Source organism: Channa argus, chromosome 3 (genome assembly GCF_033026475.1).
Source record: "Channa argus isolate prfri chromosome 3, Channa argus male v1.0, whole genome shotgun sequence".
Classification (NCBI taxonomy): Eukaryota; Metazoa; Chordata; class Actinopteri; order Anabantiformes; family Channidae; genus Channa; species Channa argus.
In genome coordinates, this window is record NC_090199.1 from 30849759 (window position 1) to 30867896 (window position 18138).

Sequence of the window (18138 nt, forward strand, 5' to 3'; positions counted from 1 at the left end):
TGTGTGGATGTGTAGTAGAAGTCCAACATTAAGAAGACTTCCTATGATGACAAAGGAAACATAAATGTGATGCCCATTTGATGTCAGTTGGTACAAATCCACTGTTCTACATTTATCAAAAATATAATACAGGTTCAGAATTTGTCTGGATATGACTCTTTTTCAGCATAATTTGATGTCTAATACAGGATAAGTATTTGGATGTCTGTCAAGAATCTCTTTGTATTGTGTTGGTGGACATGCGTAATAGGATGTGGATTTGGGCATCCTGGGATGACCAAGGAACCCTTTTTGGAGGTCATTAGTCATCCAGAACAAACTCTAATGTTCCTGGTAAAACATATGAAATTTTAATATCTTCTCTTTCCCAGTAGAAATTAACAAGGGCTGGAAAAAAATAAACAATTTGTTAAGGAAAATGCAAAAGCAAATAAAAATTAGCTGTTTGTGAAAATGTGTGAGACAAATTATTTTCTAACATTAAAACGGCAATAAAATGCTTTGATCAAAGTGTCTTTTAAACACAAGTAGAGGATATCATTTCCTAAGACACAGAGCATTACAACAATTCGCATAACTTGTATTCTTCAATGTCTCTTACAAATGGAACTTTTATTATTTTAATGATAAAGAAGGTGAAGAACATACTCAGTTTGTTCTGCATATACAACTGAATTGTTAAAAAAAATTGAGGAAGGTTTGGCGAATTATACAATTATGAATACAGATAAAATGTTATATATTATGAAAATACTAATAAAAGTACAATAGTGTTTGAGTAATAAATGTCAATGTTTTTTTCCTGTATATTATACTGATTCAGGAAGTTCTGTCCCAGTGTATCAGTCTCACATCAACAGTCACCTGGAGGCAGATTTGTAATGTCTTATAATAAACATTTATAAATGAAACCAGCAAAGGTGAATACATATATGAACATTTTCAACATGAAATGCAGCAGTGTTTTTCTGGCTGCTTGAGTCCCTCCTGGTGCTGTATGTGTGTGTGTGTTCACTTGCTGATGTGGACGCTCTGGTGGCGGACCAAGTTTCCCAGCACAGAGAAGCTCTTGCCGCACTTGGTGCAGCTGTAGGGTCTCTCTCCAGTGTGAACGGCCTGGTGCACCTTGAGGCTGCAGGCCTGTGAGAAGCGTTTCCCACACAGGCTGCAGCTGTAGCGCTTTTCCCCTGTGTGGACACTCATGTGTCTTTTGATGTGGCTGGACTGAGAGAACCGTTTACCACACTGAGTGCAGCTGAATGGTTTCTCCCCTGTGTGCACCCGCTGGTGGGTTTTGAGCTGGTGCGGGTGGACGAAGGGCTTCTTGCAGATGTGGCAGTGGTAGTTCCTCTCCCCGGTGTGGGAGCGCTGGTGCACCACCAGGTCTCTGTGGGTGGAGAATGGGCTGCTGCACTGCTGGCAGCTGAACACTCGCTCTGTGCTGCTGTGAGAGCCTCTTATTCTGCAGTCAGAGGAGGTGTTAATGAAGGAGGAGATGGTTGAAGACATGCTCAGGAAAGGAACAGAGGATGACAGTGACTCCTCTGTGGCTGTGGCTCTGTCTGTGGAGTATCTGTGAGGGGCTGTCAGAGGCTGGCCCACCTCAAGAGATGAAAACAAGTCATCAAAAGAAGACGAGTCCAAGCTGTTGGCGTCCAACTCTCCTGATTCACCCTCTGCATTCGTTAATCTGCTGGTACTCACACATTCATGTCTAGCAGCAGAAACTGAAGGGTTAGGTGTCCTAAAAGCCAAAGACCAGAAAGCTTCAGCCTCCAGCTTAAATGGTGTTGGCACAGGTTCCCCCTTCCAGTTTTCTGCAGCACCACTTAAAGCCTTCACTCCCATGTTCGTTAACTTCTGTGATTCCAGTGGCTTTACCAACGGTGTGTCAAAATCAGGAGCTTTATTTCTGCTGGACTCAGCAGAAACAGGGTTACTGAGATTCACAACAAGTTGGTCGACTTTGGGGATCATCTCTCTGTTAGCACCTATTGGGGTGGTTCTGTGGCTATGCTCTGCTGGATGAGGGAACTGATCCAGCATATTGTTCTCCCCTTTCCCTTCTTTCTCTTTCTGCTGCTGAGCTTCAAGTCTGGCAAAGTCCTGTTTTTCAAACTGATCTGACACACTGACTGTGGGGATCCCTGTGCCATTACCCAGAGGACGGCAGGTCTCAGCAGCAGGAGAGAGGCACTGGGATTCAACTAAAGGAAAAAAGGAAAAGGACTAAAGGAAGCAGTCTGACGTGAAATAAACAGGAGAGTTCTTTTATGAAGTTATTCATACTGTACATACTGCTGCTCTCATCAGCTGTCTGGTCCTCCAGCACACTGGAGCCTGTCAGCAGCTCTTCTGGCTTCTCCATCTTTATCACAGCCACCTCTGGCTCCAACAGCTGCTCAGCCCCATCCACTGGCTAACAGAAACAAAAATGTGTATGTAAAGGTTTGTGTTGATACACTTTAAATGACAAATGTGGTTTGCAATGTTTGCAGCAGTCAGCTCTATCCATTCATCCATTATCTGTAACTGTTCATCCGGTTCAGTGTCATGGGGGGCTGGAGCCTATCCCAGCTGTGAATGGGCAAGAGACGGGGGTCCACCCAGTCTAACTCAGGGCCAACTCAGAGAGACATACACACACGAACAACCATTTACACTCACATTCACACCTACAGGCAATTTACAGTCACAATTAGCCTAACATGCACGTCTTTGGACTGTGGGAGGAAACTACCTGGAGGAAACCCACACAAGCACAGGCAGAACATGCAAACTCTGTACAAAAAGGTGGCTGGGGATTTGAACCAGGGACCTTCTAGCTGTGAGTTAGTAGCGCTAAACACTCCACCAACCGTTCTACCTGCAGGTTTATCCAATGAAACTTTTTTTCATTTCCATTCATTCAGTTGCCTAGACTTCATTCATAAAGTTAATTATCCCAGCTGCCATTGATCCTTAAACAGATCATGACACAGAGACTTACAGAGACAGAAACTATTTCTTATTAAAATACGAGGTAGAAACCTGAATTTCCTCTTTTTATGTGGATGAATATAATAGATAGATTATGAGACACTGAACCCCAACTTAGTTGCTACCGGTGAGTGTTGGCCAGCTGCATAGCAGCTCCCCCATCAGTGTATGAATGTGTGTGTGATTGTGAGTGTGAATGGGTGAATGAGAAGCAGTGTAAAGCTCTTTGAGTGCAAAAAGATAGAAAAGTGCTATAAGTGCAGAGCATTCACCATATAGATACTGGTAGTCAGTTTAGATCTATTTGTAGTCTCTATTTGAAAAGTAATTTTCTATCACATTTTTCCTTACGAGCGTCTTCGTAGTGTCTTATATGCATTCTGAATCTCTCTGTAGTCCGTGTGAATTACTGTGGTCTGTTGTAATTTTATATAGCATCTCTCTATAGTCAGTTTTGGTCTGTACTCATTTTAAATGTCTTTGTGGTCATCTTACATCTTCTGAGGCTCTTTAACTGATTTTCCAAAAAAGGCTAGTTGGCCCTGTCAGTAACTGTTCTTATGTGTGGGCATATGCATCATTTCACTATTTAAAACCCCACTTATTTATGACATAGTACAGAGGGGGATTAACAGAAGAAAAACAAGTTGACATGCACTACTGACCTGTGAACACTGAGAGTCACTATTCTCCAGAGTGTTGGTCTTGACTTTTCTTCTTGTAATGGCTGGACCATCTTCTCCAAAATGATGATCTGTTCATAGAATATCAGAGTTGTTCATTATATTGTTCAATAATTACACTAACACATACGATGTGTACTCTTTGCCGTAATGTGACACTTGAAATAGAAAGGATGAGAGTTGGTGTTTCACCTCTCAGGAGGCATCATTAGTGATAGCTGGTGCAGTTTAAAGAAAATCACTTCTCCCACTCCTCTTTCAAATCTGGTGTTCTCTGGTTTGAAAGTGGAGTACTGAAAGATGCTCTGTTATTTTGAGATATTAATGTTATTATTGGAGCTGCAATCAATCAATATTTTCATGATCAATTATTTTTGTCATTTTCAGTCATCATTCGGTTTGTTTATAACATATAGCACAGAAACATTTTTATGACATGGCTGTTATAATCTCAGCCCACAGAGCAGGTTCTGTATTCAAATATGTTCTCTGATCACAAACTCCAAATCTAAACAGAACATTCCCCAACAACAGCTGGAAGTTACATTAAGGCTATAAACCTTTTAAAAAAATAACCCTAAATCCAACAATTATTTGATTTCTAAAATACTTAAATATTTTTGTCTTTTGGGAGCAGAACTCTCTTGACAGACTGTAATGTCTGTTCAAACGTCTGATTTTTGAATGGACTGTGGTGCAGGATAATACGGTCCACGCAGCTGTTACTGGCACCGAACTGACCGACCTGTCCTGGTACAGGTGACCACCAGAGGCGGTACGGGATGTCTGAGAAACCGCTCCCCTGCCCGCACCTCCATCAGCCGCAGGCGGCTCTTCAGGGCCAGGTTCTCCCTCTTGCTCCGGGAGATCTCCAGCCTCAGGGAGGTGAAGCCGTCGTCCACCAGCTGACAGATCTCTGCCACCGCCGCGTTAGCTAACGCCTCCATAATGGAGGCGAGCTGGGAGTGCAGGCTGGCACAGGTCTCCATCCTGTGCAACGGTAGCTGCTGCAAAGCAAAGTGCGCACCAACTATGAGTTAGCTGTAAAATAATTCTGCCTTGTACGGACACACGCGTGAGCGCAGAAGGTGACAGTCATACTCCGTGATTCCTCCCCTTAGAGAAAGTACTATTCTGGTTGTTAAACAAATGTGGCTTCTGTTTTCATCCGGGTAATTTGCTCCACTACCGTAAACACCAGAGTAAATACATACAGAAAAATCTAAGTTTCTGGACACTGTGAGATGATTTCATTCTGAAATTAAAATCTGACTTTTTGTCTGGGTGGTGGGAAGTCCTTTCTGCAAGCAAAGCCACATGACAGTCATGTCAAGAAGTATGATATATTACACCTTTTAAAACATCATCAAGTGAGAACCTGTATATCCATGCATGCAAGTCCTGCACCGGAGCCGAGTACAGGTAAAATAAAATGACTAATGCGGATGGGTAGTGGCTTAAATTATAATGAGAATGCACAATTTTATCACGTCCCATCATCCATGCATCGCTGATAATGTAGCAGCCTGGTGTGTGTGTGTGTGTGTGTGCAGCTGCAGCTGAATGCAAGTGTTATGCAGATCTGAATAAGACAGTTTGCTCAGGCAAGTCATTTTGTGGGTCCTGATTATAAAGACAACCTGGATGAGCTGGGGGTATGAAATGCTGGTGCCAGATTTGATTTCCGGTTAAGTGCAGATAAGTATTTGGGTCTGATAATAAGTATTGCAAATTTGTGTTAAGGTAATTTACTCTGATAGGTGGGTAAGTAGGTTTATTTATATAGCAAATTTCAGGACCAGAGTTCACAAAGTTTCTTCCAATTTAAAGGCTGAAAGTTAGCTATAACTCAGATGGTAGAGCAGGCAACCATGGACCACAGCATCAGTGGTTTGGCTCCCGGTCCTCCTGCCTACATGTTCAAGTTTCCATGGGCAAGGCACTGAACTGCAGAGTTGTTCTTAATGTCTGCTACTTACTGGTCATTTGCTTTGTGGTGTTAATGTTAATGTCATGGTGGACAGGGATCAGGACAGTCACTGTGACCAGTTATTAGACACAATCATTTTTCTAACTTGAGCCAGATATGTGTAGTCTACAGTTCTGAATCCTGGCTACATTAATATCTGGCTTTGTGATTATCAGCATGCACAGTTTAGTAACTTTAGAGTTGCAGAAAAGAAAAACATGAAAACAGGGGCAACTGAAGGAATCACTTGTCATTATTAGCTTCAGTTAATGATAACTTAAGGTAGATGTGTCTTAACATTAAGACCATTCTGTTTGAAGTCTTCACATTGCAATCAGGTCTCATTTCTATCTCTGCTGAGAACAGTCAAATTCAAAATATTTCTATCTGTATTAGATGAAGGCAAATGTTTAGATTTCATCTCGTCTTTTTCTAAATTAAAACTGACTCAGTAGGTACAATAAGACTAATGTAAACTGTTAGGACCTCATTCAGTAAATGGAGGGAGACTAATAGTGTTAAAATCATTTTATTAAGCAAGACTTTTCTAAACATTTTCCCAAACTAAATCCAAAAGTAAAAACAATAAAACATGGAGCAGTACCAAAGATGAAAGTCTACATTTTATGCACATTTCAAATCCATTGAGGTGGTGTACAAAGTCAAACTGATGCAAAATCACTGTCCAAATATTTACGCACCTGACTGCACATTAATGAGTCCGACTAACAGAGACATGTCTCTGAACACAACACTGCAGCTCCAGAGCACCACAAACCACAGCCCTCAAAACAACCCCATAGTTAAATTAACACCTTTCCAAAAAAGCCTAACTCTGTTTCCAAGTGTAGTCAATACTTGTGAAATATTTAAGATTAGCGTAATATCGAACTGAAGACTAGTTAGTGTTGCCCTGGTTCAGTCCTGTTAATTTTACTCTGAACTCTCAGGTACGTACAGAAGGTGGGGGAATTGGTGTCCTGCACCCCCGGTGTCCCTTTTTAACTTGATCTACCTGGCACTGTGCAGAGCCTGGTGCCTGATCAGGTTGCTAAGGAAGGAGAAATTCTTGCCACACTTGGAGCATTGGAACTTCTTTTCCCCAGTGTGGACACTCTGGTGGACCTTCAGGTTGGTGGAGGTGGAGAACTGCTTCCCGCAGTGAGGGCAGGGAAATGGTCTCTCCCCTGTGTGGACCATCTGATGACGCTTGAGGCTGCAGAACTGGGCAAAGCTCTTCCCGCACTGGGCACACTGGTATGGCTTCTCCCCCGTGTGAATGCGCTCGTGTATGCGCAGCTGGCACTGGTGGGCATAGCGGCGTGAACAAAAGTTGCAGGCATAGGGGAGACATGGCTGCTGTTGCTCAGACTGTAATGAGCCTGAGTCTGACTTCTGACTGCTGGAGGCTTGATAAAGGTGGTTCTGACTGGAGAAGTTGGTACCATCCATCTGCCCAACTCCAGACCACGAACGCTGGGTTTGCTCATGCTGAGAGTTCACTGTACCCATGGCAACAGGGGGACTATTAAAGGTGGAGCTATGATTACTCTCAAACATACCTTCACTGGGAGGCTCACTGATCTGAATACACAGCAGTGGCTGATACTCTGACCTCATACTGCTGAGAGGTGTCACTTCATCAGCTTCATCTCCCCCAACCCGTCCAGAAGCCAGTACCCCCTCGCAGCTGTCCTCTGCTGCACAGGGACCTGGGTTAATCACAATGACATCACATGATGGAAGGCTCCCCTGTTCCATCTCACACTGAGGCATTCTAGGAGCAGTGCAGAGAGCAGAGGCAGAGTTGGTCACAGTTTGGCTGAACGATGAGTTTCCTGCTACACTTGTATATTTAGAACAAGATGGCTGCTCCGAGTCTTCAGTCTCACTGTTCTGCTGCCAGCCCAGCAGAATCTGGGAGTGACTGGGAGTGTCTGTGGTGTCACCTGGTGAGTCCCCAGTAAAAAAAAAAAAAAAAAAAATATTTACTTTTTTTTTTTTTTTTACATAGTGCATTTTTAAGGCTGATATAAAGTGAAAAAGCTGAACATGAGTGATGTCTGTTCACGGCCTTTCCATATAATTTAAATCAGGACTTTGATTGGACAATTCTAAAACCATTTTTTTGTGGAATAACTTTAATAACTGTTTTTTTAAGGTTGTTGTCTTGCTGTATGATCCATTTTCCATATCCATTATTTTAAAGTCTTCAGAAATCAAACTTGTTTGAGCCATGACACAATTTTTACAAACCTGGGTTGGACTAAGATGGTGGTGGGGACCCTGATGAAGGCATAACCCACCAGTGATACAGAGGATAAGCCCATCCCTATCCCAAGCTACACTGAGGGGGAACAGATAGGTACTAAGCATGCAAAACTTCTAGACCAGTTCCTCCAGGACTTTGGAGTGTCATGATTGCTACAATTATTTAACTGATCATCAATAAATTATTCACAACTTGCACTTTAAAACATCATCCAAACATTGCAACATGAATCACTTTCTTTCTATGTCAGAAAAGCTGTAGCTAAATCACTCATTTGAGTGCGAATTAAGAAAATGTCTGCAACATTTTGGAGTAACTGGTAGAGCTGTAAAATTTCTTTCTGTTACTCAGCTGAAGGGGTTACAACATATGTGCTCAAGCTGAAGCTAGCTGCCTCCAGCTTCATTTCGGTGTTACTTTTACTTAGGTTACTTAGGCAAGGCCCTATGTCATGGTCCTATTGGCTGGGGTTGAACATAAATGGTCTGCACTTTTGTACCTATTGTCACTCAAAGCACTTTACACCTCTTCTCATTCACCCATTCACACTCACATTCACACACACACACTGGCCTATGCTCACAGGAGCAATTAAGTTGCGGTTCAGTGTCTTGCTCAAGGACACTTCGATATGTGACCGGAGGAGCAGGGGATCGAACCAACAACTGAGAGATTGGTGGATGACCGCTCTATCTTCTTGCACCCAAGTCGCCCACATAGAACATAGAAGCCACACTTCCAGCCAATCAGAATAGGGGCTCATACATAATGTACATTTTATGTTAATAGCTTCTGAAAAGACTGATAACAGGCAATCTGGGCTATTTGTAAAGATAAATTTAGAGTAATCTAGACAACTTTGAGTGAATGAAACACAATTAGGTGATATTTCCAAAATCCATCTTATGGAAACAAAACGTTTTAATAGCAGTAACGTGATTTGACAGAAAACACATTGATACCTTGCACTTCCATCCTTTCCTCCGGGTTCTGAGGGCTGCTCCTGTTTTTCAGATGTCCCTGGCCCTGGAAAGAGGAGGGAGGTGTTTAGCTTATACAAAGAACCCACAAGGCCCCGACAGAGTAACATTTCAGACAGGAGTGGATGTGTTATATAGAATCAAATAATTTGTGGAGATTATTCCACTGTGTGTAAATGTCTCTCAACTCCATCCCACTACTGCTTCCACTGTAATACAGTAAATTATACATTAAAAAAAACATACAATAATACTCCTTGAAAATAGGATTTATTATTTCATTGTATGAATACATAAGTACAAATTTCGGCGTATAGTTCCCTCTCTTTTTTTGAGAGCTCACAGTGTTGATTAAAAGAGTATATTTCAAAGATTAAACATGCAGCTACATTTTTGAAATGATGCAAAAGTCGGAGGTGTGAAGTGTAAAAGCTCATTGTTGGTCCTGAGCTGCAACAAGGAAACATTCAACCAGGCCTAAAGCAGTGTGGACATGCCTCAACAGTGTCCACATACTGTATTTATTTTGAAACGTAGAGAACAGTGTCATCACTGCTGTGGTCATAGTGGCTTCATAAGCTATAGATAGTAAAGAACTCTAGTTTGTAAATATGTGATGACAAAATTGCGGAATTCTAAAATGCCCAACTGCATATATTAATGGGAGCCCGAAAATCTGTAATGATTCAAAATAATGCTTCAAAATGTGAAAGAAATAAATTTAAAACCACCAAATGCTAGAAACCAGAAAGCACCTAAGCCCTGAATATGTTGAAAAAACCCTGACACTGTTTTTATAATGACACTTATACAAAATACTGCATTGGGTCCGAGCTGAACATATTGATATCCGCTTTATAATTATACATTTATACTATACATATGTTGATCTGTTGCCTTTTAGTTCCCATCTTGACTTTTCTTAGTGCTGAGTAGCAGTTGAGTCATTTCTCTAAATACTGTGTGTCGCAGTTTAATAACAAATAGGCAAGAAATAAAACCAGAGTGGGAGTGATGCTGATATATATTTTCATCAATTCCATGATTTATGGATTTTTAGAAGGCTAGATTATAAAGTCACACAACCAAACAAAAACATACAAACTAATATTAAAATAAATGGAAGGGATCAGTTGGGGATCATTGCTGTAGGATTTTTTTATTTTATTTTTTTACACATTTAAAATTATGAGAATAAACAATCTTATTCACTGTGTTTTATGGTCTGAATTTATTTTGTCCACATAGGCAATAACATGTGGAGAATATAAGGTAAAATGCCAAACGTTGTTAAAAAAGGGCTTTGTGTTAATGTGGGGGAGTGTGGACAGAGAAGTTCCGTAATCCTCCCCAACCCCTCAGTGTGTGTGGATAATGATGCTGTAAGCTGCTCAGTGTATCAAAGAAGAGTTAAGAAGACTTGAACTTTCACTGTGACCCCCCAGTTATCTGACCTGCTGTCATCCACCTGATTTATCTTGGTTCTGTCAGACAGCGCAATTACAAACTAAGGATTTTGTCAGCACAGTGTAGGTGGCTTGGGAATGAATGTGGTGTTTTGTGGGACTAAAATCTAAAAATGTATTAGGTGATTCACATTAAATAATATGTTCAATACAAATGTAGTAAAGGTTGGATGGTTGTAGATTAATGCTTTGATACCAAAAATCCTATTAAAAATGGTATTCTCAAAATTGTAAGGTTTAAAATATTGAATAATTTAAGCAATATGCATGAACAAGTACCAATCACAGGTCAAATCATAGCACAGTTTGGCTGAATTATATTTAAAAAAACAGGACTAAACTGTACTAAATTTGAGGTTGAAATAAGTCATCATCAATATAAATGTCCTGTAAAATAAAGTTGTATTCATATTTAGTTTCACACTAGAATTTGTAGCAGTGTATCAGGTAGGTAATCCCTCACTTAGAGGAATGGTTACCGGTCCACAACCACACTGCTACTGTGTACTACAATTTTTAACTATTTGGATTTAAAGAATGTCGTTATTTGCTTTTATGTGAGAATACATTAAGTAGCTTTTTCGGACCTCTTACAGTGAACAAACACTTTATTATATACAGTTTATTATATCTGAAAAGGCTTGTTGATTTGAGTAACACCATTTACTCATTATCGAATTCCATTTATTTCAACTTCTGTCTGGCCACTCCACACATTAAATAAACTCTAAATCTTTCCCTGCTAATGAGAAGGCGTGTGCTATTGTGACAGAGTTTAAAAAACTGAGAAGCACACACCCTACCTGGCTATGATGATGTAACAACACAAGGTTTTGCCCCACTTTCCGCAGGAAGCATCAATCAGGCTTTGGGAAGACAACATTTTGGCTTCTTTAACTTTTGCTGTTGGGCATTGGGTTGGGATCCAAAAGACCACAGGTTTGAATCCCACCCCACCAGGTGTGGCCCTGACCAGCCACCAGAGGCCACCTTGGTCCCAAGCCCAGAGAGAAGGGGAGGGTTGCGGCAAGAAGGGCATCCGGAGGAGAAAAAACAGGGACGAGCCGAAAGCCCTTTATCTATATAGTCGGGAACAGCTCAGCCATGGTCAGCGAATTGAAAATACATTGACAATGATGTGGAGAAAAAAAAAAAATCTATAATGATCTTTTTTTCATAGGTTTCTGACACAACTTGCAAATCACAGATGTTTGATTCACGACTGATTTGTTGTAAGCAGTTTCTGATTGGCATTGGAAGCACACTTGAAATTACCTCAAACTTTCCCAAGAGGTGGGCTTGGCTCTCCACTATGCATCTTTATATTGTAGACTAGTGTGAACTGTCAACCACACAACCACGTATTCATTTTTATCATGGAGAGTAATTTATCATGATATCGATATGATGAAACAATTTGGCCCAGAAAATAGTGAGGTTTTCTGCTGGCTGTCTCTCTCTTTACCACATGTTTGCTGTCATGCACTTTTGTTGTTTGCAGACTGTAAAAAAAACAGTGTTGTCTACTTAAACTCCATGGATATGATTGTTTGACGGTACTGTTTCTGCTACAGCCATTCAAAGCATGTGCACTGTGTAAGTCCACCCTTGCTGTACCCGATTCTAATTACATTTCAAGTAAAAGGTGCTGTTTATGTTGTTCATTGTCATTCCTGAATTTCTTGGTCTCCCTATCCCAGATCTTTTTCTTTATCTAATAAAATGGTCTGTGATGATTAGGAATAAGCTTTAACTAATCCTCTTTAGGGAAACATTGCTACAGTGGTGTTGTGGTGATGGTCTGGTATTCTTGTTTAGTGCTGTATCTTCTGATGCCGTTTGAGGTTGCTGGGGTGGGAGAAGCGTCGGTCACAGACAGAGCAGCTGAAGGGCCTCTCTCCGGTGTGGACGTTGCGGTGGATGTCCAACTGGCTCTGGCACACGAAACTCTTGCCGCACTGCAGGCAGGTGTAGGGCTTCTCTCTGGTGTGCCGAGCCATGTGCTTCTGCAGGTCAGACTCCAGGAAGAAACGCTTGGTGCAGCTGGTGCATCCATATGGACGCTCCATAGTGACAGCATGGTAGAAAGCCTGGTGGAAGCTGCTGGAGAAGCGTTTGTGTGGGCTGTGGCTGTTAGGGGGTGTGGGGCTGTGCAGACCGTCATTGGAAGAATTTATACTGTAGGCAGTTCCTTCACCCGACGTTTGTGGACGATCACTATGAGGCACCACTTGCACTGACCTGTGTCCTGCTGACTGCTGCCCAGTACACTGAATCCTGGGTAATGTAGTTTGTTTATGTCTGTCTCTCCCTTTGTCTGCTTCACTGTTGTGGTCTACATGTGACCACTCACACTCCTCTCCCTCCTTGTCTGATGCCCCCCCTCCATCAATTACTATCACCGCTGACAGGGAGGACTTGGAAGGGTCTAACAAAGGATCGTTATCTTTCCCGCCAATTGCTACATCATCAAAGAAAGCCGGCACTCCATCCCTGAGTGCTGTCATGTCAACATTGGAGTTTAGAGGCTCCTCTGTTCTGACATTATTTCCTGTCATATGGGAGACGCTGCTGTCATTTTCAGCTGTCCTGCCGACAACAAAGGTGATGACGTCAGATCCACTGACCTCCATTTCACTACGGTGTCTGGCTGGCTGGCTGGCGCTGGCTTCCTTTGGGGTTGCTGGGACCAATGTGCCAGCGCTCGGGTCTTCTCTGGTGCTGATGCTGGCATCTACTGGTAACTTGTGGTTGGTGCCCGGGGTCTCCAATGCTCCCTCCACCTTGATGATCAGCAACTCCTCCTCTTCCAGCTCTGCTGACTGAAAGGAAAAAATTATTTTAAAATGATTCTTCTACTAAAAGTATAATAGAGATGCAGTTACCCATTAACTGCCATTTTTCTTGCAAAAAGAATGAAACAATGCTAAATATTTTCTGATTCCAGTCTATAACGTGAAAGGATTTCCCACTTCTTTTAGTATCAGTAAGATGATTATCTATCACATAGCTGAAACCTCTTGATGTAATCTAATTTTTAATTAATATTTACATATCATTATTATTAATATAGTTAAAAGTGGATGGTGGATACCGAAACCAAACCTTACAGAATCGGTCTGTACAGACTCGGGTTAATTACAGGGCTCAGTCAGACTAATAACATATAGTAATGTTGGCAGGTTTTGCCAGCGCACTGTTGGACGGGGTCTGCTCACTCTAAACACCCTCTCAAACACAAAGTTGCTCTTCAGGGTCAAATGCATAGGCTCCGTTTTCATGAAGGCAGCGTCTGTTCTTGAGGGGATCTGACCTGCTGCAGCCCAGCAGAAGAAGCCATGAAAGCAAAAATAGATGACACACACGCACGCACACGCACACGCACGCCTGTGAATCTCTCCAAATTATTTACAGGAATAAACCATGTTTCTAGTGAGGATACAAAAGCTAAGTAAGAATACAGCTGCAACAATAAAAAAAAGACTTGTCCTAAAAAGGTGCAAAGACCATCGGTATTAGCAAAGCAAAGTTAGAAATTTAATTAATTATTAATTATATTTCCCCATGGGAAAGCTGAACAGTCTGACCAGTGTGATTTAGTTTTCAATTAATATGTTGTTCCAGTCGTTTCTAATATCTCCAGGCTGAAAGCTGAAGCAGCAAGACAGGGTCAGGAAGAGATAAAGAAAGAGCCAGGTAGTGCAGAAGCACCTAATCAAATGACTCATATTTCATTAGAATTAATTTAATTTTTTAACTTAGTAAGAGTTTTTTTTGTAAATCATTGACTGATTTTAACCCTTAGTAGTCCATGACGCAGCGGGAATGATTAAGTCACATGCGCGCTTTAAGATGAAGTAGCAAAAAGACGAAGCGCTGCAGACGATTACTTTTTGCTTTTTTTTTTTGCTTTTTTTTTACTTTTGTTGAAAGTGCAGATGTCAAACTCTATGGGAGTTTTTGAAAGTAAAACCAGAGACATGATAAATGGGTCATGTGTGTTTAATTGCACATATTAGGATACATCTAGCGATGCTACATCTCAAATATTCTGGACTTTTTAAAAATATTTTCCTGGAACACGAAATGTCCCCGGGGCAAATCTGCTGATGTCAAACTCAGCAGGAAGAACGTTTCTTATGTGGTTGTAGATCTAATGTGTTATTACAGTGTTTCAAAATGAAAACATAGCTGTCAAGCAGATGAAATGACACCAAATAATAGCAGGGTAAAATATAAAAGGTAAAATCAAAAGTCCTGAAAAACGACCCTAGACTTCATAGACCACATATCCTATTTTACCACTAAAACACTGAGGCTGCAGACCAACTCATTTGGTGAATTGACATGAACATGATGTCAACGAAAAAGCCTGCTTCTGAAAATCAAGGATTAGGGAAACACGATTTTCCCATGTAGATTTTCTTCTAAAGAATGTGGATTTCTCTGCTATGTATGTGCGTAACCAGGTTTCTAATCAGCTTTCTTCAACGGCGCATGTGCATAACAAAAGGCTAGAGACAGACGCTAGAGCAGCGACAGGCCCAATGAGGGAGACATCATTAACACAGCAATGCTTTTACAGTATTCAGACAGTTTGTGCTGTGTGAGTCTCTCCCCTCTTTTTCTTGTCCCTCTCTCTAACCCCCCACCCTGATTTCAGAAACCAGCTTTCCCATTTACATGCCAGTTAAGAAATAGGTAACTGTAAATGCACTGGCTGCTGACCCACCCTCACACAGTGAGAACCAAATTAAAGACACTGCTGACCAACTCAGGAGACATTAAAGACCTGAAATTACGGCACTTTTTTACAGAAAGCTGTTTACTTTATTTTTTTGTCCTTTCTGCTTCCCTGTGAGTTCAGGTTCACCACAGCGGATCATTTTGTCCGCATTTTGATTTGACACTATTTTACGCTGGATGACCTTCCTGAAGCATTTCAGTGTCAGTTAGTGTCAGTGTCACTTAGTGTCAGTGTCACTTTTCAAACTTCGACGTGTCGTCGGGAGGAGCAGGGCGTGAACCTTAGAATTTAATAAGTGACTTGTCAGTCCATCTCTACCTGGACATAGAATGTCCCCCTCTCAACATTTAACTGGCTTTAGTAAGTGTTTGTATTAAAGGGGTCATTTGGATAATTGTGATCTACTATGATGTCACAGTCAGACATTTTGGGATTACGCACACAATTATATATGGGAAGTTGGTTTTCTGGTGATACACTACAGAGTAACTACCTCAGTTTTGGTGGTGGTGACAACCTCCTGATCAGGATCCTGGTCCAGGTTAATAGGTTGGCTCTTCTGTACAAAATGCTTCACCCCTGGATCTCGGTTGAGAAACCTGGTCCTGCCTTGCAGAGAGGGGCCTGGTGGAACATTAGCCAGGGAGAATTATTAGCATCTCAAAACTACAACTAAGCACAAGAGATAGTATCTCTGCACAGTGTTAATAACAAAACAGAAAAAATCTATTATAAAGATATATTAGACAGGCTACAGGCTGTTGGGATCATCTTCCTCAAATGGTGTCAGAAACAAACCCAACAATTATAGTTTATGACCGTGTTTATGAAAATCTGCATAAACATGCAGCAGCAGGGGAATCAAAAAATGTCTTCCTCCTCAAACTTCGTTTGGATGAATTGTGTACACATTTTAACTGTATAGTTCCTGAAAACGCTACTTCCTGTTAATGCTGTTGCAGAGTGACAGAGCTCGGTGAGAGACAGATGTAAAGAGAGGGATGAGACCCACACAAGTGATCTACAGCTAAAACTGTCCGAATTGAAAATTAAAAAAGTTTTGAGGGAAAGCAACTTATTTAGACTTCTACAGGCCTATTCATGCAAGTTAAATGTTCCTGTCGGACTTTACATGGACTTTGTTTTAAAAACGAGGTGGCATGGTGATATTATTATTATTATTATGATCTCTTCCTCTTTCAGTCTTTTACGCTGCTTGTTCCCAATTGCAGCCTTTGGTTATGCACATGCCTTGATCAGAAATCTGGTTATGCTTATATTTATCAGAGGAATTGGCGTTCTCAACCAGGTTTCCCTAAGTCCCTACCCCAACTTTGCAAACCAGCGTTTCCATTTACCTGACAGTTAAGAAATCAGCTTTCCTGAGAAAACTTACAGTAACCTGGTTAGTAACCAGGTCCATGGTCCATGTAAACAACCTGAAAGACCTAGTCCCATCTGCTCTCCATCTCCTTTCACTTGAAGTAACTCACTCAGAATCATTTATTCCAATTTGTAGCAGTTGTCATGGGTTTTTGGCAGTTCCTGATTCTGTTCCCCAAAGTAACTGAGGGTTTTTAAAAAAAATATATGTACTGATCAGAGCTAAACTTTAGAACCACCACATCTATAATGCACTCAAGTCCAACTACACTTCTCACTTTGACCTCAATAATAAAACACATTGTAGATGTTGGAAAGCTCAGCAGTACCTTCTGGTGGACAGAACTAACAATGATACCAAGTGACTGTGGTCTGACTAATACTGCCGTCACATGTACTGCAGCCACGTTAGGAGTGAGCAGGTGGACAATTAAGGGGACAATTCACTTTGTGTTGCATATTTACGGTTTATGTGCGATCATAAAACGAGATCCCTTCTCAAGAGCCTGATTCTTGGACTAGAATCTCTGTCCATACTGGCTGCTTTAGTCAGCATCGTTCAATGCAGAGCAGTTAGACTGAACTCTGCAATATTTGGTCCTTCCAGCCAGATTGAGAGAAACATATCATACAATGGGAACTGGGCAGCCCCAGATGTGCCAGAGGGCCATGATAGACCATAAAGAAATCACCGTTTGCCCTCCCACTTGACTGACTAAGTTGGTTGCAAGCCTGCATAGGGTCATCCTCCATATGTTTCCTCCCGCATTCAAAGCAAACATAAACGCAAAACAAGGACAACATCCAGGAGTGCAACCAGCTCCACATGCCTTCACCTCATACTTGGTTTTCATCTAAGCAGCAAACCACACTTGCTGTTTCCGTTACAGTTACCTTTACCACCCAGCATCCAACAGTTGCAGCACCAGCAGTGCCAACAAATTCAGCAGTAGCAGCTCAGGCCTCTTCAAAAACCTATACTGGCCTCTACAGTACCTTCTGAGCTTTTGCCACATTCTACTACAGGTCCAAACCCAGATCTGTTGCTTGGAGCTCACCACTTGACACCTCACTCTGTTCCAGCACAGACTGTCTCCACCTCTACACTGTCCGCAACGATCTGCTGGCCAGACTGTCTCTATCTGACTCCCAGTCCCATCTGCATTCTACCCGATACTTCAGTTACCTCCAGTTCGTGTCCCTTATGCCCAGCAGATACTTCGTGCATATGCCGTTCCCCAGAGCTGCTGATTGCCTCAGCATACAGCATCCCTCAAACCAACGTTGCCTGTATTTGAAAGTGGATGTGAAAGTGATTTTGCTCTACGTAACATGGCCCTGGAGAACCTCTTAAGTAGCCACAGCCACCTAAGCGTGCAGTATAAATACCAAGCCATCTGAAATTCCCTACTGCATTGCAGCTTGCAAAGGCCCACATGTATAATAACCTGCAGCCATATACTTCAGCTTTACATGCACTTCAGGACAAGTATGGTCAACAAGACAGCTAGTTCAGTCGTAACTGGGAGCTATTTTGAATGCAGCAGCACTTAAGTTGCCAATGCCCAACCATAGAATGATCGCCTTTCTGACAGTTTCAATCTAAAACCTTGTAAATATAGAATTCATGGCACAGCTGTTGTATTGGATTGCATTAAA

General features: G+C 41.7%; 1 protein-coding gene across 1 annotated transcript in view; it reads right to left on the reverse strand.

The window, feature by feature from the left end:
• LOC137123255 (zinc finger protein 236-like) overlaps nt 1-18138 on the reverse strand; it is a 54443-nt gene that overhangs the window by 35581 nt on the left and 724 nt on the right. The window contains exons 2-9 of the mRNA XM_067496706.1: nt 15590-15720; nt 12977-13171; nt 8866-8929; nt 6646-7580; nt 4408-4699; nt 3645-3733; nt 2299-2419; nt 1016-2207 (exon numbers count right to left, since the gene is read on the reverse strand). Of these exons, the coding sequence (XP_067352807.1) occupies nt 1016-2207; nt 2299-2419; nt 3645-3733; nt 4408-4699; nt 6646-7580; nt 8866-8929; nt 12977-13171; nt 15590-15720 (3019 nt within the window). The remainder of the gene's footprint in view (nt 1-1015; nt 2208-2298; nt 2420-3644; nt 3734-4407; nt 4700-6645; nt 7581-8865; nt 8930-12976; nt 13172-15589; nt 15721-18138) is intronic.